General features: G+C 36.7%; 1 protein-coding gene and 1 pseudogene across 1 annotated transcript; both read right to left on the minus strand.

The window, feature by feature from the left end:
* Positions 1-1,760: 1,760 nt before the first annotated feature.
* Positions 1,761-23,425, minus strand: LOC113330853 (annotated as a pseudogene).
* On the minus strand, positions 17,738-22,870 carry LOC113330854. Its single transcript, XM_026577656.1, has 2 exons — positions 21,710-22,870; positions 17,738-18,871 (listed from the first exon to the last, which is right to left on the minus strand). Exons 1-2 carry the CDS (start codon positions 22,146-22,148, stop codon positions 18,762-18,764), a joined length of 549 nt encoding a protein of 182 aa, XP_026433441.1. The 5' UTR covers positions 22,149-22,870; the 3' UTR covers positions 17,738-18,761.
* Positions 23,426-24,920: the final 1,495 nt, after the last annotated feature.

Genomic DNA, 24,920 nt, shown 5'->3' on the forward strand with positions numbered 1-24,920 from the left:
TCAAACACAAACACCGAATCTCCATGTAGAGTCATATTCATATCTCCTTTCAGCTTCCAAGCCCTTTGAACAAAATTTTTCACCAATAGAAACGACAATCTCTTACCAACAAAACACCCAACAACTAAATCTTCACACCGATTGACATCCTCGGCAATTTCTTCATCAGAAAATACAATAAGTTTAGCACCATCAACCATACCCGGAGGCGAATAAGGAAAATCTTCCTGTATAACATCATCCTTTAGAGAACCCAACATTTCAGACCATTTAGAAAAACCAGAACTCATAGGAACAAATCCAAAAATCAACTCAGGTTGATTAACATCTTTTCACCAACAACTTTCAGAAAATTTTGGCGGCCTTAGACCTCCTAATCCTTAAAATATAGAAAATAGCCCTACCCTAGCTAAGATTCTGGGTCCGTCCCTGACTACTTCGAAAGATATAATGAAACAAGAAAGCTAAGGAAATTGACATTAGCACCTCTGAAATCAAGTGGAGAAGTCACAAATAATGAAATAGAGAAAAAGTACACACGGATTAAATAAGATGTTCAGTGCTCCTCTTTCTCTTTCCTAAAATAAGAGAGACCCCAAAACCCCAAGAGCGTCGCTGCTCCGATCGGCTCTCTCGAGGGCAGATCGGAGCAGATCTTCTTCAAATCTTCTCCTACAGATTCTCCTTTCTCTCCTGTCTTTATTTATTCCGTGTTACTTTTTTTTCTTACCTGTTTTAGCTTTTTTTGTCCCAATACTAGATCTGCTACTCCGTGTATTAGTTCTAGTTTTTAGATTTGATCCTTCTTTCTTAGGTATTTGCTTGGCTTATATCGGTTGTTTTCAAGAGTTCATCTTTATTGTTCAGATTTTCTATTGGGTTTTTGCTGTGACTTTTGGAAAGAAAAAAAATGAATCTCAAGAGTTGTATCGATTCACACGGCAAAAGATCTACATCTTTAGTGGTAACAAAAGCAAGACTTCCGGTAACAACTCAGACCATGGCAACAATAGAAGCAGTAGCAGACACCAAGACAACAGCAGCAGCAGACACCGACAACAAACTCAGGCACCAAGACTCCAACTTAGATGCAGATTCAGACCGATTCAGACTTTTCCTCACCGAGTCCAACCGATCCATTAATTCCCTGTCACTTTAGCTTAGTTAGTTTAGTTAATCACAATTTGTTAAAAAACCCTAAGAAATGGTTGGATCTTTTGATGATCCCTTCACCTTTGCATTCTGCAGCTATGTGTAGTTTGTTTTTGTTTCAAACAAAACGGATAAGACCATTTAACCTAGTCCTGTTACCTTGTTCTTGGAGGTATGGAATGGTAGAATTGGTTATAAAAGTAGAATCCTATAATCAGTATTTGTGGAGTAAATATGACATTGGTGTATCAATCTGTGAAGCTTTGTTAAATACTGTGATCTGTAATGGCTCTTGTAACAGTCCAGATTTCATATCGGAGTTATTAAAGAAATGCTGAGGCTTTCCTCTTTTACGAAAAAAAGAGAAAAAGTACACTGAATTTCAAAGAACAGCTAACAACTTAATTAGGAACTAATTACATCTATCTCCAACAAAAAAAAAAAAAGTCCCGACTAGTTGCCAAAACTACATTCAAGCGTCAATGTTGGAATTTGGAGGACTCCAAACTTACCGATATTACAGTTAACAAATATTACACCTGAAAATTACCTTTAGACGAAGCTTCTTCACCTAATATCTGTAAGAGACAATTACAACCAATTTTTCACTAAGAAAGCGAATTCCTCCTGTGACTTGTTGAGGAAGAACAAAATGACTTTGTTTCCCAGGGATGCACCGAAGTCGGACTACGAGAACTCCCAAATTATTAGAGCCCCTATTTTCTCCTCTCCCCTTGTTACCACCAATCCAAAACCTGTCAAAAAACCTCCTTGATCGAGATGGTAGCAATAATGCACCACCACCAGAAATCTTGTTGGTATTCTTGTTGTTCTTCTCCCTTTTTCGTCGCTCATCATCAGTGACCTTCATGCTCCTCATTTGCCTATCAATTGACCTCAAGTCTTCAGGAAGTGACCTCCCCCAATCTTCGGTTTGTGTTGTTGAGCGTGAACTTTCACGTGAGAAACTTGGTGGCAGATTCATGTTACCATTAGCACCTATAATCTGTTCAAAGTAAAGAACTTGAACAACAACACGGAGTGGGAGTCACTCATTTTGTGCAGCATGCATGCTCGCATTCACCGTCAACTTACTGACATCCATTAACCCGCATATTTTCTTTCTTTCACTTTTTGTCAAGGACGGATGCTCTTGTGCAAACACAGAAACACCTAAGCACTTCATAAAATCAATTTTGTATAGTAGGGAACCACAACCAACAACCGCGGCTCACATGCATACAGAGATCCAATAAAGATTCTCCATTACATATCCATCATTAGGTGGTACACGGAGATGGGGACATCTAAGAGTCCTCCTCCCAGTGTAGCAGTTCACTAAAAAAAACACTAAATAATACTCCCTCCGTCCCACTCCTAAGTGACCTATTTGAAATTTGCACAATTTTTAAGACAAGCAAGGAAAATAGTATTTTTAATCATTTTTTACAATTATACCCTTATGAATAATAACTAGTGAAATTTAAAAATGGTTTATCTCTCAAAATACTCCACGGATGTTCGCAAATTTCATACAATTGAAAAGCATTTTAAAACACATACGTAACGAATATAAACATGCCTATCAAATTATACATATTTCATATATTATTTATAATTAACTAAAAGGATAATTCCGGAATATCTCATTGTTTAGTGATATAGGTCACTTATCATTGGGACAAAATCTAAAATCAAATAGGTCACTTAGGAGTGGGACGGAGGGAGTACAACATTAAAGAAAACATGTAGTCTTAGGTTGGGGACTAGTAACATGTAACTGATGGTTGTATGAGCTTTCATTATCTCAGTATCCCACAACAGAAGAAAAAAGAAAAAAAGAGCAAGATATATAGGGTTATGAAGTTCTTTTCGTTTCAAAAGGAAAAATAAACTTCATAGATATATTACTAATTTGATTAGGAAAACACATACAGAAAAATGAACTACGAAGAGAGCTGTAGGAAAAAGTTGAGAAACCAAATCTTTTATTTCCACTACAAACAACCTAGGACAATGAGTTGTAAACAATGGCTGGGAAGGAGAATAAAGAGTAACTGAAAAGAGTTTGATGCAAAAATTTGAAGTCGTTCTGTAAGAAAATCCATACCTTTGTCGACTGATAGACGCATTTATGTGTCTAATTTGTCCTCAATGTTTCGTAGTGTTAGTACTCGTTTTCGTATTTATTATGGTGTTTTGTGTGTGTAGGTATATTTTTAGAAATAAATATTTTTGGAAAAATCAGCTCGAAAAGTTGTCTAAAGCACCCGGAGAACACGTGTTATTCGGACTCTCACTTTTGCATAAGGGGTACCTCAATTTATAAGGGGCATCTTAGTTGGGCTCCTGCTGTTTGCACCCCCGGTTTGGTTAGGGGGACACCATCCTCATCATTCAAATTCTAGTTTTGGCGGGAAAACGAAGAACAAAACTGTGTGATTTTCGATCGAAATTTGAAGGAGTTCTGGGTAGACTAAAGGGCTGAAATTTGTTGGGTAGATGTGATATGTCCCAACAAAACTATCATGAGTGATTTGATCGATTAAAATTGGCTGGATTCTCGGCGAGAAGAAAACAGAGAAGCGTGTGCATGGAAAGAGATGTTCACGGGATTACTCCGTGCCTGGATTGATTTGGCATGCTGAAGAAGCGTGCACCATCTAAGCAAGGATATTTTTCACGAATCATACAGCTGCAGACACATGAAGAGGCGAGAAAGGAAAGAAAATTATCCGAGATTATTTTTTATTTACTGCCGAGCTATGGAAAGATTTTCCGGAGTAATGAGCGGAGATTTCTGTCGCTGTGGAGTATAAAAAGGGTCTTGAGGTAGCATAGAAGGGGACGGAGAGAGAGGGGTTAGAAGAGAGTGCAACAGAGTGAGTAGTCACGAGTTGCAGGGAGAAGTTTCTGCTGCTGCAGAAAAGATGAACATGAAGAACATTAGGCTGCCAAGAACAGGCGTTGTCTAGTGTCGTATAATTCAAGTTCTGTAACAGACCATTAGTAACGCATATCTTCATCGCAACACCTTCTTTGTGAACAGCGAGTTTGTAACGCCTTACCATCGTTGCAAATTCACTTCTTTTATCATTTTCTCCATTTTTCACCATTGTAAGCACTTTTTGAGCAATACAAAAATTCTTTTGAGAGTGTCTACAATATGAAGAGCTAACCCCAACATTGGGATAAAGGAGGAAGCTTGATTTCACCCTTGTGGTAATTTATTAATTATTTATTTACTATTTGCATTGATTTTTAATGAATTATGATTTCTATTAACTACTCGTGACTTTGTTTGATGGAGCATGCTTAGTTCTAGGTAATTTTGATGCGCCGTTCTTATGACCTACGTGTAATATTTTATGAAATCTACTTTGGCAAATAATAGAGTTGATGTTTCCTTTATTTTGAGCTATAAATGTCTACAATTAATTTTTGAACCCCATGAACATGAAAAACAGTGGAATCCTGAGTCCCAGACTCTCTTCATCCTGTCTCCATATTTGTATATATTTTCTTTATCAAGTTTTAAAACAAATTATAAACAAGTTTGAGTGAACGATAACTTTTACCACTATATAAAATTCGATCAATTTTTGGCGCCGTCGACGCGGACTTGTGTATAGATTTGTTTTTAGGTTTTATTTTTATTTTTATTATTTTTGTTCTTTTTTACGCCTTTTGGTATTTCTTGTTTGTTTTCATCTTTGGAACTGAGTTAAAGAAAAAGGGAAAAAGTGTTGAAAACAAAAGCGAAGCCAAAGAAGGAAACAAAAGAGGGATCCAAAAGGAGTGAAGAAGAATATTTTTTTTGTATATAAATATTTTATTTTATTTTATTTTTAGAAACTGTAAATAGGTTATTAATTTTTGTAATTTTTATATTTTTTATTTTTTATTTTTGGACTTTTTGAACTTTATTTTTGGAACATTGGACATTTATTATTTTTAAAACCCTAAGGAAGGGTTGGTTTAAATATAAACTGCACAGGGAAGGACGACAGTTACGATACTGTCTCGGCCCCTCGGGTTTGTACATGACATAGGAGTCGTGGCCCGAGTCGACTTCAACGGTTCATCCCCTGTCTGGAACGGGAGGTAAGAATTCTAAACACCCGTGAATCCCCTGTCAGCAGGTTTACTGGATGATTTTGTATGCATATATGTTGAGGACCCGAAATCGGATTTAATTTCTAGTAAAGGGCAAGGCCTGGCCAAATCAAGATAAGGACTCGGATTTCATCACCGTTTCCTTCTTTCCCGCCTTAGGAACACGTAACCTACGCGAACCTAAGCCTTAAAATTTGGACTAGAACGAGACCGATAGGGTCGAGCTTAATAGGAAAGTCATTCGAAAAATATTGGTTACTCTTTTAAGCATACTTCGAAGTTCATGATGGTTTATGTGAGTTGAATGCGTGACTACGCCGCCTTGTAATACCAGTGAGGCCTTGGGTATCAAATCTCCACCGAGCTTCCCTCGCCTCTATTCAACTTACTTTGACTCGGATTGATTCCAGAGGGGTTTGCTTAAATCTAAGTGGAGCCATCATACTTTTTGTTTGCTAGATAAAATAGGCTTGTTGTGGTTGAGTCAGCCTTCTTTGTGCTTGTTTAGAATTCCCTTGCAGTTAGGATGTCGAACTGGTATTATAGTAGCCAATACAATGAGTATCCGACTTAGCAGCTTGGACATTATCCTTTTTATGACCATAGTGTGAATAGTGATTGGGAACGCGAAACTTTTGAAGATTATGGTCCATACCATTGTGAGCCCAATTACTATCCACATACCCACAGGTCATACGAACGAGCAAAACAATCCTTCTATTTCTCTAGAAGAGTCTTTCAAGAGTTTTAATGAGTCAACGTAGAAATTTCACTTATTTATGAAAGAGACTTATAATTTTCCGCTCCCAGAAGACTCCATAGAGCAGACAACTAAGATGTCTCTAGAAGAGTCACTAAAGCAATTTACTGAGAGTACAAATATGATTGTGGAAAAACTTACTCAGGATAGTTTTAATTTCAAATATAGTGTTCCCAATACCACCCTTGAATATAAGGATTGTTTTTATTCACATGATCAAGATGACGAGGTTATAATTGGTTACACTACTTGTTTAGATGAGGTTCAACCATTTTCACGTTCTTATAATGATGATTATGATGAGGATAGTGTTGATAAAGAATTTGAAATATGTAGGCTTAGTGATCAGGAATTTGTTACTCCAATTAAGTTTTACGATGATAATATTATTTCTAGTTCAAATCCAAATAATTTTAATAATTATTCACCAATTCAAAAGGACGAGGATTTGATTAGAGATACCCCCGTTTTAGACGATGTAATATTTCCTGTTTACGAAGTCGATAATGGTTTAGAGGAACGAGTTTATTCTGAGAATACCGTTTTAGAGTCCAAGGATTTAAAAACATTAGTCTTAGACGAAGAAGATGAACTCGTAGAGCTTTTAAATATGAGTGAGGATGCATCACCTGAGTATAATCTACACGAAGCAATTGACCATTTTCAGGATTCTGATGATCTAGAAATTAGGGAAATTGTAGCTAGTCTATCTAGAGACACCCAAAACTCTAAGTTTGGGGGTGACTATCATTCTCCTTGTGCTTTACCTTTAGATCTTACAGAGATCCCTCACCTGGGACTTGACACATGTGCCTCAACCATTTTAAAATATTATCTTCATACACGTTTTCCTGAACCTAGTGACGTGGTTAACCTAGGCTGATACCAAAATTGACTTTGTTTTCCCACCCGAAACCTCTCTTCCAATTGTGGGAACTTATGATTTTCAGATGTGTCGGTTATTAAGTTTTGAGACTAAACCTAATACTTTAGGATATTAGGGTCAACACATTTGCTTAAGAATGACCATTATTATGGTCAACTATGTGAGTCAAATCTGATTGACTTAGAGGATCCCCAATTATTCAGGTTGTTGTTATGTGCTTCTAAGTTCTTAGTTGAGTTTTTCCAGACTCTAATACCTGAACCGGATCTTAACTTTGAGGAATTCCAGCACATGAAAATATTTTATCTAGACCCTTTCATAGAGCCTGAACCTGAACCACAGCTAGATCTAGTTGTCTTAAACAGGAAACTAGATAAGGGTGTGCTTTATTTGTCAATTTTATGTTGCAGATTTCTTTTACTTGTGATAGCCCTTTTTGGTTTTGGTGATCCGCAGTTATTCCGGCTATTACTTTATGATTTTATAAGGTGAATAATCCTTTCTTAGTCTGGCTGAAGACTTTAAACTTAGCACTTCTTGGGAGGTAACCCATTTTCACGCGACACGGTAATATTCTTCCTTATTTCTTTTCCCTCAAGTGGTAATAGTTTCTCCTTGTTCATGTTTTTAATTTTATCTTTAGAACATTGAGGACAATGTTAGATTTAACTTTGGGGGTAAGGGAGAAACTCCTAGCGTCACATAGTATCCGGTTAGATAAGTTTACATACTATTTCTCACCGAAAAGATAGAAATTGGAATTGCTAGGGATAACAATCTATTGAGACATTAGAGGAAAAAGACATTGAGATCTTTGAAATTCAGGAGAGAACTTGTTTCTTTTAGAGGGTAATCGTGATAAACGTAACCATCCATGATAGAAAGGCAAGTAGGTCAGGAAATTCCAGAAAGACAAAGCAACCTCACAATGTAGTCTTAGTTACTGGATTACGACTCTCTCTCAGTAGAAACTTATCATCATCAACAAGCGGAGAGACATCAAAATCTATGAAGAAGTTGAAGACGTTTAAGGTTTAGAAGCAACAATAGAAAAGAATAATTCAAAAATCAAAGTTGAAGACTTAGTTACAAGAAGTTATAAGAGCACAAAAAATCAAACGATATAAGTTGTTGAAGTTCAAGATACCAAGACATCACAAGTTGAGAAGATCCAAGTTTTTAAAGTCCTTCTCTCATGGCCATGTACATTTTTGTCTTGTAATTTTTGTCTCACTAAAAAAATGAAAAAATAAATAAAATAAATCATCATTACATTTTAGCTTTTTGTTCAATAAGGCCATAGAGAAGTAGAAATCTATAAGGAAGTTTCAAGCAAGAAATTAAGGAGAAAAGTTAAATTGTCAAGGTTTTACGAGGTTCGAAAGTTTATCATCAACAGTTGAAGCCGAAGAAAACGTTGTTTCTACTGAGCACTATGAGAGAGTCGAAGAAAGATGCATTTTGGTTGCTTTGTTAGTCCGCCTTCAATCTGGCACAAGATCTTTCTAGCACTGGTTTAACTCATCACACATAATTAGTCCAGCTGTGTAGCAGATGTCCCTCTCATCTTTATCTCTCTCCTAATTTTATCCAGCTGTAAAGCAGCGGACGCATCTTACAATGTTTATCTAGATGTGTAGCGGATATATCTTTATCTAGCAGTGTTGCGGATGTGTCTCCCATTTTCTTCAGTCATCTTTAGAGATGACACCTTTAATTTCTCTGGCATTCTAGTTACTTGGATATAGGTTGAGAATTTGTATGTCCTCATAGCTCTTTGGATACTTGTGACCAATTAGAAGTCATGGTTTTGTGGGTATACCTCTGGTAAACCCTCCCGAGATTAACTCGGTTTTCTAGATTAGTTTTGCTCGAGGACTAGCAAATAATAAGTTTGGGGGTATTTGATAGAAGCATTTATATGTCTAATTTGTCCTCAATGTTTCGTATTGTTAGTACTCGTCTTCGTACTTATTATGGTGTTTTGTGTGTGTGTAGGTATTTTTTTGGAAATAAATATTTTTCGAAAAATCAGCTCGAAAAGTTGTCTAAAGCACCCGGAGGACACGTGTTATTCGGATTCTCACTTTTGGATAAGGTGTACCTCAATTTATAAGGGGCATCTTAGTTGGGCTCCTGCTGTTTGCACCCCCGGTTTGGTTAGGGGGACACCATCCTCATCATTCAAATTCTGGTTTTGGCGGGAAAATGAAGAACAGAACTGTGTGATTTTCGATCGAAGTTTGAAGAAGTTCTGGGTAGACTAAAGGGATGAAATTTGTTGGGTAGTTGTGATATGTCCCAACAAAACTATCATGAGTGATTTGATCGATTAAAATTGGCTGGTTTCTCGGCGAGAAGAAAACAGAGAAGCGTGTGCATGGAAAGAGATGTTCACGGGATTACTCCGTGCCTGGATTGATTTGGCATGCTGAAGAAGCGTGCACCATCTAAGCAAGGATATTTTCACAAATCATACAGCTACAGACGCATGAAGAGGCGAGAAAGGAAAGAAAATTGTCCGAGATTATTTTTTATTTACTGCCGAGCTATGGAAAGATTTTCCGCAGTAATGAGCGAAGATTTCTGTCGCTGTGGAGTATAAAAAGGGTCTTGAGGTAGCAGAGAAGGGGACGGAGAGAGAGGGGTTAGAAGAGAGTGCAACAGAGCGAGTAGTCACGAGTTGCAGGGAGAAGTTTCTGCTGCTGCAGAAAAGATGAACATGAAGAACATTGGCTGCCAAGAACAGGCGTTGTCTAGTGTCGTATAATTCAAGTTCTGTAACAGTCCATTAGTAACACATATCTTCATCGCAACACCTTCTTTGTGAACAACGAGTTTGTAACGCCTTACCATCGTTGCAAATTCGCTGCTTTTATCATTTTCTCCATTTTTCACCATTGTAAGCACTTTTTGAGCAATACAAAAATTCTTTTGAGAGTGTCTACAATATGAGGAGCTAACCCCAACATTGGGATAAAGGAGGAAGCTGGATTTCACCCTTGTGGTAATTTATTAATTGTTTATTTACTATTTGCATTGATTTGTAATGAATTATGATTTCTATTAACTACTCGTGACTTTGTTTGATGGAGCATGCTTAGTTCTAGGTAATTTTGATGCGCCATGCTTATGACCTACGTGTAATATTTTATGAAATTTACTTTGGCAAATAATAGAGTTGATGTTTCCTTTATTTTGAGCTATAAATGTCTACAATTAATTTTTGAACCCCATGAACATGAAAAACAGTGGAATCCTGAGTCCCAGACTCTCTTCATCCTGTCCCCATATTTGTATATATTTTTCTTATTTTCTTTATCAAGTCTTAAAACAAATTTTAAACAAGTCTGAGTGAACGACAACCTTTACCACTATATAAAATTCGATCATCGACCCACTAAGAGAACACACCAAAATATTTTTCATGTTTCCACACAAATTTCTGATATTCCTTTAACATTATGATTCTTTTTGCATAGGACTCGACTCGGTTTAATTGCAATCTTTATAAAAATTCAACTGTCTAGTGTTCCCTATTCTTCTTTGTTTTAACTGTTGCTGAAAGTAAAGTGTCATGTCCTAGAGGTCGATGTGTTTATTTTCTTTCATTACTTTCCCCAGCTTTTTTTCAAATGAAAAACGAGAAGTTAGATAACTGAAAATATCTCCAGCATTAAACTGACCTTTAAGTAGATATCAATGGCACTATACAGACTTTCTTGAACTGGCCGTGCCACCGTAGGAATCGACTGAGAAAACTCAACGAAGATTGAGAGTAAAACGTTGGGATCATAAGCAACTTTAGCAAGATAACCATCAATCAACTTACCAACATCCATCCATACACCACGACACAATACTAGATCATCTTTGCTTCTCTCATTTTCTTCAGCGTAATCCAATTCTTGCGGATGTTTCTTGGCAAACCTATCGACAAGGCTCTGTACAAGTGCAATATCGTAAACAGTAGTTTCAGGCCATCTTGCTGGAATCAGAAGATCTTGAACTGAAGCTTTATCTAACTGCGAGTTGATCCTCTTGACAAGTTCTGCCCTGGGTATATCACCAACTTCAACCAAAGTAGCAACTTTCAACAATTTTAGTTGGAAACTACAAGAACAACCAGCATCCATATAAGATGGCAATAGTGAGATGATTGTTTTAATTATAGACTTGTTTTTCAGGGTATGGCCCCTAGTTAGTAAGTTCGCGAATGATTCGCGAATCATTCACGAATTTTTCCGTATCACGAATTTTACCGTCTTATTCGCGTACGTTTGTAACTCCGAACCCAAGTCGCGTATTATATGGCATTCCCGGATTATTCGCGAACCGTTCACGAATTTTACGTATTCCGAATGATACGTCCGCTTAATTCGCCATAAATTCTTTAGCTTTTACTTTTCAAAGACTCCATTTTTTGGGCTTTACTGCCTTCCGAGCATACACGACCGAATATTAGACGTGTTGTAATTTTTATGAAACAAAAACGACTGAAGAGATTTGAAGGTGAAGGTGAGAGAGATCTCAAACTCACTAACCAAGCATCTAAACCACCATACGACGTCCTCTTGGATAACTAATGTTGTATATATTATTAATATCATCATATTAAGTTTATTTTTTCTTTAAATAACTCACACATATGCATAAAAATTGGTCTATGACCTTATAAATATAAATTATTTGTTATATATAGATACCGAATTTTCAGAGCCGAACTCACATTTATAAATCGAATTATACACGTACGTATGCCGTTCCGAATTACTGACGAATCACGTCCCGTTGACCGAATTTTGGACCGAATCTGGATTTTACAAAACCGTATAATACTCGTACGTTTGCCGTTCCGTACGTTTGCCGAATCCTGAATTGCTAACTAGGGTATGGCCATCAGCTATCAAACCCTCCACAGATTCTGGTAGCCATCTGACATCATAAGCCTCGAGTGCTTCTCCAATCAAATTACCCAGCATTCTCCCCTTCGACTTAATAGCTACGATAACTCTCTTATAAATGTCAATTTCAAGGTCACATATATCTTCAATCCATCAATCCTTGGGAACTACTGGGATTTTTGGTTGGAAACGTAAACCATTTCCAGGTTCTGATACAGCTAATCTCCGACTATAAGTGTAGTCCCAATTGATATTTGCAGGGTCCACAGAAGTCTTCGAAGCAATGGAATCTATACATCTCCCGGCCACTTTCAGATCTTCAGACCAAGGTAGAAGATATTTGGTTGCCTGAAGAACAATGATGGAATCTTTCCAGCTACGGAACACACTGAAGTTTAAGAAAATCTCAATTTTAAAAATGAGGTTTCCACTTTCAATGTCCTCGGTCATCTTTAAGTACTCTGCTCCACATCGAGCAGCAACGACATTGTATGCATTCAATGTGACAGTCATACCATAGCAAGACTTAGCGCAGATTTCAAAAGCATTTGGTCCACCTGGGAAACCATGCAGGTTAACTTCGGTCTTTTCGTCCTTGGCTTTTGAAACAAGCTTTTGCAAGTAATTGCTGTTCGCTAAGACAATGAACTGAAATTAGAGATCATGTTTCAATAGTTAGAGATGTAAACTTTGAGATGACAACAAGTTGACAGTAAGAAACTCTCCACAACAATTGTACCTTATGTAGATGAAATTTGACGTCTCCAACATGTCAAAAATAGTGCTTCCTTCGTTATTAGTTTATGGTTATTGGTTGATGTAAAGGCTCCTAATTTATAGGAGTTCAGTGTTTGTTCTGAGTAGTGTTGTAGATGGGACGGTTGTATAATTGTGAGCAAGTGGTCGAGTATTATTAGGAGTTTGAATGTGTCCTATTTAGTTGTTTAGAACTGTTAGTTGTTGAGTACGTGACGAGTTTATATCGGAGCAAGTCAATCACTATATGTTTTCCATGTAGTATAAAAAGAGTCCATTGTAATGTTACAAATGTATCTCAAGTTTAATGAAATGTAAGCATTAACGTTCTTCTTTTTGTGTCTCCCTCTCTACTTTCCTCTATACCTGTTCTGTGACATGGTATTAGAGCTAGGGTAGAGAGAGGTAAAGAGGGTCTGGAAAATTTTGTGAGATATTATTTTTAAAGAGTGAATATAAAATTATTTTTCTTTTTTTAGTGAAAATTGTTAAATTTGGTTGAGAAAATAAAATCAGTTTTCTATTTTATTTGAGAAGATAAAATCAGTATTTCAATTTGGTTCTCTGTGTTAACACTCTATCTCGATCATCATTTGTGAGATGGTATATGGGAGCTATTTGTGTAGTGAAAGAGTGTCTTTTCTTTTAGTGCTCACAGAGTATTTGATTTTATTACTCAAATGTTACTCTCTGTGTTTACATCTCTATCTCTCTATCTCGTTCATCATTTATGATATTGTAAACGAGAGTTAAGTTAGTGATAGAGTATGTTTCCTTCTATTGTTCACAGAGTGTTTGTTTTTATTACTCACCCAATGGTTTTGTTATGGTCTTTGTTTATGGTTTGGAAGTGTTTCACTTGAAGATTTAGAGGGATCGTTGGCATTTTAGGTTGCTCATAATAGTCCAGAAAATGGACTTTGGTTTTTCTTCTTCTGTTGGCTAGGTTTTGTTTTTCGTTCATTATTGTCTGTGTTTGAATTTATTTCACCTGAATCCTACATTTGATACGGGTTCTAGTTGGTGCTCTTTATTCATACTCATTGTGGTTATCAAATTCTGGTTGTATTTATCCGCTTCCTTTCTACAAATGTGAAAAGCATTAATGCATGTTGTTGTCTACTCAGATGGTGTTTCTTTCTAGAAAGAAAATCAATTGCTAATATGATTTCAATTCATTTGGTGTTGCAATTGCTGCACATGGGGAAGCAAAATTTGATACGTGGGGTGTGATTTTGCAACTTGATGTTGTCGCATTTGAAGCTACTAGATTGGTTTTCATTCATCATGTTAACTTCAAAGGCTGGAGTTGATAAATACTTGGGTATCTTTGATTCTAGATATCTTGAACTGGTTTAAGGGTATGGCGGCCGAAAAAGAGTTGTTGTTGTGTGAGAAGCTGTGGGTTTGATTTAGACAATGTTGCTTTGGTTCTATACTTCCATAGAAAGTCTAACCGAAATATGCTGGCTGATTTTCAAGTTGTTGTTTGCTTTCACAAGGTGTAATACAAGGTACGGGTCTTATTTTATTCCTTCCGAAGTCTATTTATAGCAGTAGTGAACTACTGTATACGAATTGATAGTTTTCAGGATCAAAAGAAATGGAACACTTATTTTCTATTGTTGCTACAATTATGTCTTGAGTAAATATTCTGTTTTGAGGGGCATAAAATTGGAGCAGTCGGTGTACGGTAGCAATAGAGTACTGCTGGCGGGGGTGACATTAGTATCGATCCACAAGTTCGTTTTGGTGACTTGAGCAAAGCTAGTGTTTTCATTATTTCTTTAGTAATTGCAACTCAGTATAATGAATACACTAGCTTAAAGTGAGGGTGTTGATGGCTTTCTAATTAAGGTATTCTTCCTGGTTTTGGTGCTTTCCTTATAAGGTGTTACAAGAAGAAACTTGTGTTAGGCTGTTAGGATTAGGTGTTACCTTATCCCATGTGATGGTTAAAGCTTAATTCATTAGTTTCTTTTGAATCTCAAAATGTTGAAGCTCAGTTGAGGTTTTCTGATTTACTTGCCAAAGAATTATCCGTTTGCATTTCTTGCGATATGTTTATTTTGGTCTTAGCGACTGTCCTGAAGATGGAGTTTGGGTGACTGTTTGATATGTCTGAGAAGACACTTGCTTACTACAATGCTGCGAGTTTGGTTTCATTTCTTAGATTAATAAGCAGATGACAAGAACTCAGTCCAGTAGTTATGATTGGTCTGGTTGCTGATTGGTCCAGTTGGTGCAATGATTTTAGCCTCCCAGTGTTTGCAGGATTTCCTTCTCAAGTTGGTAAGATGTCACAGAAGTGAGTAGAGGTTGCTATTAGTTGTATATTTGTCTTGCTGGGAATCGTCTTTTCACTTGATGGGAAGGAGCAAGTTGTGAATGCGGGTCTTCTATCTGTCCACTTCTATCGAGTTTGTTGTGAGGGAGAAACAGTACGTATACAGAAGGATAATTTGGGCATGATATGTTGATACTTGTTTGATTATGGATATCTGAAATAGTCACCATGGGTTTATGTTTCCCATGGAGTATTTGCTTTAGTTACTTCATGAAGCTAAGTGATAAGGCAGTGATGATGGCTACATAATTTTTTGATTAATCGCGCATGGTAGTATGGAATGACCCCGAAATTGTCAATCTTGGTGGTATTTCATAGTATGTTGGAAACTTATTGAATGTCCGTGAAGACTTATATATAAGGATTGAAGGCAACTCAATTGCTGGAATTGGAGGGACTTTGTCGAAATTGGTGACATGTAAAATGTCAGATTAATTTCTGCAAGATTTAAAGTCTCACTGAACGTCTAAGTTGGTCTTTACCCCAAGTTCGCACTAAGGGGGAGTGTCAAAAATAGTGCGTACTTGGTTATTGGTTGATGGTTATTGGTTGATGTAAAGGCTCCTAATTTATAGGAGTTCAGTGTTTGTTCTGGGTAGTGTTGTAGATGGGACGGTTGTATAATTGTGAGTAAGTGGTCGAGTATTATTAGGAGTTTGAATGTGTCCTATTTAGTTGTTTAGAACTGTTAGTTGTTGAGTTCGTGACGAGTTTATTTAGGAGCAAGTCAAGCACTATGTGCTGTCCATGTAGTATAAAAAGAGTATTGTAATGTTACAAATGTATCTCAAGTTTAATGAAATGTAAGCATTAACGTTCTTCTTTTTTGTGCCTCCCTCTCTACTCTCCTCTATACCTGTTTTGCGACACCACATTGATGACAATATCAGATGCTAGTTCAGTAGTAACATACGTGTACAAATTATGCCAAGCATAAACTAATAAGAACTTAGAAATGCTAGAACCAAAACCACGGGTCCTTGGCAGAAAAGAGAGGGAATATTGTACATTTCCATTTTAATCAATCTCTACTTGTGAGGAAACAAGGAGTTATCTAGAAATACGATTTTCGATTTACAATGGGAAGAAACTTCTACAGAAATTTGTAAATGCAGACACAACGACCAAATCAAAACATCCGAGTTTTGGACTTTACTACAACCTTGTAAGCCAAATACATCAGGTCAATAAAAGAAAACGAACTGTTACAAACAAATGTTGATCGTAATTGGTAGCCCAACAACTGTGAATGAACATTAACCATTGAAAAAAAAAGAAGCTAACAAAACTAAACCTAATGTTGCATTCGTAATAATGTATTCTATATAGTTCAGGAATCATGGAGTTGGAGAACCATATCAAGTAGCAAAGACGTTAACCATGTTTTATTACCATTTGACAAACAAATGGTTGTAAGATGCAGGCATGCTTCGCACGTCGAAACGAAGGTAAATGATTGTCTAACATGTTTTTGCTTGTACTTTTTGTCTATTGAGATGAAGTTGTAATAACAGAAAATCTATTAGTAAATAAAAATATATCTCAGGCATTACACCACATCCATCCACGGTATCTCTTATATGGAACCAGGATACATAGATAGTAATTAATTAGAACGGGCTGGGTAAACCTTTTTACCTCTGATTGTAATAAAGAACTTATCAATATTGTTTATGCCAAGAATCCCAAGCTCGGCCTGTGCAGAGGTTATACTAAAGTTTGTTAGGGTCAGTTTAGACTAATGGAAACATTTTGAGGATACGGTTACGGAGACTTGCTGTAGCCTATGGGAAGAACCAAAAGCTTCTGTTTCATAAGTTTGGCCTGAGCAGAGGTTACACTATTACTAAGAAAGTTAGAGTAAGTTATTACAAACAAACACACATTTACTTGATGTAAAACCATATCAAGAGTTTGTTTATCAATAAAAGGGTACCCGCCTACAAATGGGATCATTGGATCACTAAATCTTCGTAGCTCAACTTGGGTTCTAGGATCTTTTCTAAGCGTTTGTTTACGACTTTACTCTCCAAATCAACTACTGATAATAGATTCTAAGATTGCTAAAGTTAAGAATTACATGAGCCATATTATCAGTTCTAAGATTTCCCACCTTCAAACTTTGCCTAGTCTGCAGAATTCATGAGGAACACTGAAGCACAACCTAATACTATTACTAAAAAACTGAAACTCGGTAATCTAATGTATGTCAGTCACAAGTGACAAAACTTGTTACGCTGAGTATCCTTGTTGGAAATATAGCCTGTAAACAACAAAGGCAAATGAAAAGATACTATAAGAAAAATCTGGATTGAGGCGCGGACAATGTTGCTCTCTTTAAGGTTATTCGCGCCTCTGCGGAAGTCAATCCGTTGCAGCAGATTTCGGCCGCGCAACCCCCAGGATACAACAGCCCAGACTCTCTGTATAGTTCTCTATTTCTGCACCAAATAGAGAACAAGAACACCACTCTTGTCTTGCTAGGAAATCAATGAAATGACAGAAAGAAAAGAAGAAGAAAACAGGGGGAAGAAGTGTATATGAAACTCAGTGCAGGCATGGGTTTATATAGGTGTTTAAACACCTTTTCAGAAACCATCTGAAAAGACATCTTCATTCAGAACTGGTATCAAACACAAGAGATGAAACCTTTGGTTTGAAATGGAAAAGACATGTCTCTTCAAAGTTACCATGTCAAACTGCACTATAAGATTTCAAACTGACAAAATGGTTACTATATTTTTCAAACACAAATTTGAATTTCAAAAGTAATGGAACGACTCATATTTAGTAAAAATATAACAACAATCCCCCACTTATTTTTATTAAATAGAATATAGCAAGAAGAATACAAAGCATAGATGGAAGTATCCGTAGATTTGAACTTCCACTTAGTCGTACAGACTTAGTATACCAGGATCAAAGTGAACTACGTCTTGAACTAAGATCTCTTGTGGGGATATATAAAGAACTGTTAGACGCAATGTATTCCATTAATGGTGTTCTATAAGCCAGCACATTATGGCCTTGTGCTCTTATCCCAGTATGTCGTGTGTGTCTTAGAGAATAGCCCAATTCCCATAGAAGCGGCCACACTTCAAACACACTTAGGTAAAATCTATGAAGAATGCCTTGCAGTAAACATCCCACTTATAAAAAGATATAGATTTCATTAAGAGTGTTTTAAACTCAACCTTCAAGTCACTGCAATGATAGAACCACATAGGTGCATACATTGTAACATTTCCAGGGATGAGCAAGATACTTGGTTGTGGTTCTCCCCGATTTATCATATCACTCGTTTTTCCCTTTGAACCTGTTCTTGGGATCTCCAGTCTCCAGGTAGGGTAGCCATCATATGAAAATCACTTGTCAATGGGCTTTAGTCCCATCCCTTTAGAAGTGTTCCAGACTTTCTCTCTTGCTAATCCTTTTGTAAAAGGATCTGCAAGGTTATCTTCTGATCTCACAAAATCAATCTTTACGGTACCGTTGACGATAAGATCTCTTACTGTACTATGCTTTCGTCGAATTTGTCGCGACTTACAGTTGTAATAACGGTTCTGTACTCTACCGATGGCAGCAGTACTATCACAATGAATCAAAATGGGAGGCACCGGCCTTTCCCAAAGAGGTATATCTGATAAGAAGCCGCGTAACCAACACGCCTCTTCACTTGCAGTTGTTAGTGCAATTAGCTCTGACTCCATAGTGGATTGAGCAATAATAGTTTGTTTCTTAGACTTCCAAGAAACTGCACCTCCACCAAGATTGAACACATATCCGCTCGTAGCTTTAGAATCCTCCGAAAGAATATTCCAATCTGCATCGCTGTACCCCTCAAGTACAGTGGGAAACCTTTGGTAATGAATACCATAATTTGCAGTTCGCTTCAGATACCTCACGGCGCACTGCATTCCAATGTTCAATACTTGGGTCCACTTGTGTACCTGCATAACACACCAACAGCATAGGAAATATCTGGACGGGTACAGTCAGTAGCATATCTTAAACTCCCTATGATACTAGCATATTCTTGCTGGTTTACAGCATCACCATCGTTGGATATAGTCGTATGATAGGGTCAAATGGTATACAGGCAGGTTTACAATCACTAAAGTTATACTTCTTCAGTAATTTTTCAATATAATGAGATTGATCAAGGCATATACTACTGTCAGTTCTAGTTATTCTAATTCTCAAAATAACATTAGCCTCACCTAATCTTTCATATCAAAGTTTTGTGATAAGAATGATTTAGTTTCATTAACAATCTATAAACTAGAACCAAAGATCAGTAAATCATCAACGTATAAGCAAATCAAACTGCAAGAGCCATTTTCAAATTTGTAATATATGCATTTATCACTTTCGTTAATTTTAAACCCGTTAGAAATAACTAAGTGATCAAATTTCTCATGCCATTGTTTCGGAGCCTGTTTCAATCCATATAGAGACTTAACTAATTTGCATACTTTATGCTCTTGTCCCGGGACTACAAATCCTTCCGGTTGATCCATATATATTTCCTCTTCTAAATCTCCATTTAAGAATGCCGTTTTTACATCCATTTGGTGAATCACAAGATTATGAATTGCAGCAACAGCAATCAAAACTCTAATAGAAGTAATTCTAGTTACAGGGGAATAAGTGTCGAAAAAATCTATATTTTCCTTTTGCTTAAATCCCTTCACGACTAGTCTAGCCTTGTATTTATCTATACTACCATCAGGTTTGAGTTTCCTTTTGAATACCCATTTGCGTCCCAGAGACTTACAACCAGGAGGCAAATCAGCTAGAATCCATGTTCCATTAGATATGAGAGAATTCATTTCATCAATTGTGGATTCTCTCCAAAATTCTGAATCTATGGAAGAGTATGCTTCTTCTAAAGTTTGAGGTTCCGTCTCTAAGTTAAATGTAATCAGAACCAAAGTCCTTTGCTTTTCTGGCCCTCTTACTTCTACGAGGTTCAGGCTCTACATCAGCAACAGGCAATCCTATAGGCTTCGGAATTGAAGTTTCTGAAATTCTAACTTGAGAACCCCCACTATTTCTACTCTTATATGGAAATTTATCTTCAAAATAATCAGCATCAAGAGACTCGATAATGACATTGTTTTGTAAATCCAAGAATCTGCAAGCTTTGCTATGTAAAGCATATCCTAAAAATACACATTCATATGCTCGACTGCCTAGTTTTCTTTGTTTAGGATCTGGCTTTCTGACATAGGCTAAACAGCCCCATACTCGCAAATAATTGAGATTTGGCTTCCTATTTTTCCATAACTCAAACGGGGTAAGTAACTAATGTTTTAGAGTGGGGAACTCTATTCAAAACATAACAAGCCTTTAAAACGGCTTCCCCCAGAGATTAGGAGGAGCACCAGATGATATTAACATGGCATTAGTTAATCCTATAAGAGTTCTATTCTTGCGCTCTGCGATACCATTCATAGCAGGATTATAAGGTGCAGTGGTTTCATGTATGATACCCAAAGACTCTAAGAACTTACCAAAATCAGTTGAGTCGTATTCAAGGCCCCTATTGCTGCGAAGTCTCTTAATTTTTCTATTAAACTGATTTTCAATCTCAGTCACAAAAAGTTTAGTTGTTTCAAAAGCATCGCTTTTACGTCTTAACAAATACACATATGTGTGTATCTAGAAAAATCATCTATGAATGTTATGAAATACCTTTTTCCTCCCCTAGTTAGGATACCATCCATTTCACATATATCTGAGTGTATAAGTTCTAAAAGTTCAGAGTTTCTTACAACACTCTTATGTGAACTACGGGTAATTTTAGCCTGACTACAAGGTTCACATTTATTGAATGTATCAGTGTCTAACCTAGGTATTAATCCTAGTGTGCTAAGGTTTGTAACATATTTCTTATTTATGTGACACAACCTAGCATGCCAAACATTCACAGAAGAGATCATATAAACAGAAGAAGAAGATGCTTTATTAAAATCACAAATATTGAGTTTGAACATTCCCTCAGTTGCATATCCTTTACCAACAAATACCCCATTCTTAGTGATCACAATCTGACCACCCCCTATATTTTGGAAAAACCCAGCCTTATCCAGTAGAGAACCAAAGACTAAATTTTTTCTGATTTCAGGAGTATGCATAACATCCTTTAGGATAAGAGTCTTTCCCGAAGTAAACTTTAATTCTACATTGCCAATTCCAAGTACTTTAGTCGTGTGCGGAATCTCCGAGTAAGACCTTTCCGTCATTGACAGGAGAATATGCTTTAAACATGTTCCTGTCGTTACATACATGTCTAGCAGCACCTGAATCAGCCCACCAACATGCACTTCCATTAATCATATTAACTTCAGTGATCATCGCAGCCATGGGCTCTTCGGTTACGTTTGCTTCTGGAACAAACTTTCGCTTCTGGCAGTATTTTGCAATATGTCCAGGCTTGCCGCAGTTATAACAACCATCATTTGAGGACTTGCTGCTTTGGTTTTCACCTTCTTTAGATTGACTTTGAGTTTTGTTTTTGTTCTGATTGTTTCTGTGATTCTTGTTCTTCTTATTTGGCCTCTTGTTGTTGTCCTTACCACCAACAAAATTAACTCCAGTCATTCCATTGTTTTCCTCCTTTTTATCTTGTACCCGGGCTTCCTCTTCGACTATAAGTTTGGCAATGAGAGTTTCCATAGAAAACTCCTTAGACTTGTGTCTTAGAGTGTTTCTGAAATCTTTCCATAGGGGGGGTAGTTTGTCAATAAGGACAGCAACTTGAAATTGTTCATCAATAGACATACCTTCGGATAGAATTTCGTGGACGATTTTCTGAGCCTCATGTGCTTGACCCACCACTGATTTTTCGTCCACCATTTGATATCGCAGGTATCGGCTAACAGAGTACTTCTTTGCTCCAGCTTCCTCCGTATCATATTTCTTTTGCAGTGCGTCCCATACATCCTTGGCTGTTTCCATTCCAGCATAGTAGTTGTAGAGAGCATCAGCCAACCCGTTCAAGATGTAGTTTTCCCAAGTAAAATCCTTCTCACTCCATTCACGTATTACAGCACTTCGACCTGGTTCTATTTCCAAATTAGGCTGCTCAGTAAGTGCCGTAGAGACTCTCTTCATGCTAAGATAGAAATACATCTTTGATTTCCATCTCTTGAAATGAACCCCTTGGAACTTGAATGGCTTGTTGTTATCCTCTGAATGAAGGTTACCTGTAGTATTTTCCATGGTATCGAATAACCTTAAAATTGTTGGAAATATACCCTGTAAACAGCAAAGGCAAATGAAAAGATACTACAAGAAAAATCTGGATTGAGGCGCGGACAATGTCGCTCTCTTTAAGGTTATTCACGCCTCTGCGGAAGTCAATCCGTTGCAGCAGATTTCGGCCGCGCAACCCCCAGGATACAACAGCCCAGACTCTCTGTATAGTCCTCTATTTCTGCACCAAATAGAGAACAAGAACACCACTCTTGTCTTGCTAGGAAATCAATGAATTGACAGAAAGAAAAGAAGAAGAAAACAGGGGGAAGAAGTCGATATGAAACTCAGTGCAGGCATGGGTTTATATAGGCGTTTAAACACCTTTTCAGAAACCATTTGAAAAGACATGTTCATTCAGAACCGGTATCAAACACAAGAGATGCAACCTTTGGTTTGAAAAAGACATGTCTCTTCAAAGTTACCATGTCAAACTGCACTATAAGATTTCAAACTGACAAAACGGTTACTATATTTTTCAAACACAAATTTGAATGTCAAAAGTAATGGAACGACTCATATTTAGTGAAAATATAACAACAATCCTTATTGTAGAAATTACTGCTGTTGTAAACTGGATCAGTTCACAACTAAAGCTGCAATCTGAAACTAATAAATCTCTCCAGTAAACTAATAAACTAATTACGTGTTCCTTTAGAAAAAGAACAATCTAACAGTATCAGTAAACATTCTGTACAAGGAAGAAATAATAGTTCCAACAGAAAAAATTTGTATTGAAATTAAAAATAGACTAAATATCTGTCCTATTGGGTAAAAATGAGTAATTAACAGGGAACATAACAACGAGATACCCTTTTCTTATTTAACATTTTAAACTATTTTCACAAAAATAACCGGCAGGGCTATTTGGCTCTCTAATTTCCACCTCCCTATTTTCATCCCTATAATCTAAAACTCACGTTAGGGGAATGGTGAACCCCACCTGAATCTGAAGGCAAATCTCGATATGGATGTGGGACTTAGATTATAGGGAGGTGGAGAATAGGAAGTCAACTAGCATTTCCGAAAAATAACAGTTATGTAGATGAATAAAAGAGAGATGGAAGGAAATAAATAAGTAAACACAGGTGGAAGGAAAAAAAGAATAAATTAAAAGAAGCACACACGTGGAAAGAAAGAAAGAACGAAAAACAGAGTAGGTAATATGCAAGTAATCCTAACCTGATCCTGCCGCCTTCAGCTTGAAATGCATCAGGCTTTGATCCCAGCTTCATAAACTTCATCTCCAAAAAAAACCCACAAAGGTAACACTCACCAAAACTAGTGAGAATTAAAAAAACACTATGAACACCTCCAGAAAAAATTGTATAATTCTAACACTATTACCAGCAAACCAGGGACGGACTCAAAATTTAGGCAAGGGTGGGGCTATTTCTACATACAAGTTATGGCGGCCTGAGGCCGCCGAAATTTTTTTCTTGGTAGTAAAAGATACAATTAAGATGTTCATCTATTTCCTATCAAAAAAACAAAAAAAAGATGTTCATCTATTTAATAATTGTACTAGTTAGGAAATCTTTTTAATTCTTGTAATAACAATAGGTTAAATGGACCAACCAAATTAAATCAAGAGTCTGAAAACTTGCCTATAAGTTCAAGTGGCTATGCTTTGATAGTTTAAGTGACTATGCTTGATAACTCGAAGACGATAGAAACACAATTTTGATGTAGCACGTACCATTTGTTACTTGTTATTGGGCTAACTTTTTGTATTCATGGGATATTACCTCTTTATCTACTGGGCTAACAATAAAAATTTATTGACTGTAAATTCTACCAAATCAAGGGACGGGCTATAGCCCGGGTTAGCCCCTTGCTAGGCCCGTCCCTGCAGCAAACCACATTAATATTATTCAACGGAATGAACACCAAAATTGTTGGGACCATTGTATCTTTACAAGCCATTACTAAAATCATAAAGACAATTACGCTGTTTCTCTCTTGACGTCATTCTCTTTTAATTCTACTGATCCAGGAACATCTCTTTGAAGCAAATGTCGCTATCTTTATTCGTCTGTTTGTTCAATATCTCAAATGTGTACAAGTTTTTCTTTCTCAGAGCTGCAGAATTTTCATTGATCAGAAAGAAAAAAACTGTTGAGGAGAGAGAGAGGAAGAAAGAGTGTGCGGATTAGTGTATTTAATGTTTAGGTAGTAGGGAGCTGAACAGAGAGGGTGGCAGTCTTTTAAAAACTTTTATGAAAAAACAGGCTTCTGTCCGTCACACAAAGTTTGTGCAGAGAATTCAAAATCAAAATTTCCATTTTCGCAACCTCGCCAAGTTGAGATGCAACTTTACATAATAAAAAAAAATTGGTTACAAATTTCCTTCCTATTTAATCCAACAACTAAATTATATGTTCAAACTTCTTGAAAATACCCATTAGACCGATCGTAGTCTATCGATTTCAGTTTGCTTTCTTTAAAATAGAGAAAAGAAAAAAAATCAAATTCCGATTTTAACAAGTCTATCTAAAAGAATGAATAATAACAAATTAGACTTCATATTTCATTCAAAAAGAATAATAAAGAGTATCCATTTCAATAATTTAGTCCCTTGTTGATACGATTTCGATAAACTCACAGATGAAATTGAAATTGCTTGCCTTCAAAAACCTGGCTTGATTGGGATAATATCCAGATTAATTGGGATATACTCAATTTTTAGTGGACTCTTTTTAAGGGCTAAGGGGGAGTCCTAATGGGTGAAGTTACAAT

This window comes from Papaver somniferum, unplaced genomic scaffold, assembly GCF_003573695.1.
Source record: "Papaver somniferum cultivar HN1 unplaced genomic scaffold, ASM357369v1 unplaced-scaffold_119, whole genome shotgun sequence".
NCBI classification, from domain to species: domain Eukaryota; kingdom Viridiplantae; phylum Streptophyta; class Magnoliopsida; order Ranunculales; family Papaveraceae; genus Papaver; species Papaver somniferum.

What these genes read in the sequence shown, in the direction of transcription:
- LOC113330854 (XM_026577656.1), bottom strand. Translation starts at nt 22,148, where the DNA reads ATGGAAAATACTACAGGTAACCTTCATTCAGAGGATAACAACAAGCCA. An exon ending in CCACGAAATTCTATCCGAAG is followed by an intron (nt 18,872 to 21,709) that starts GTATGTCTATTG and finishes TGTGTTATGCAG; the next exon opens with GTACACAAGTGGACCCAAGT.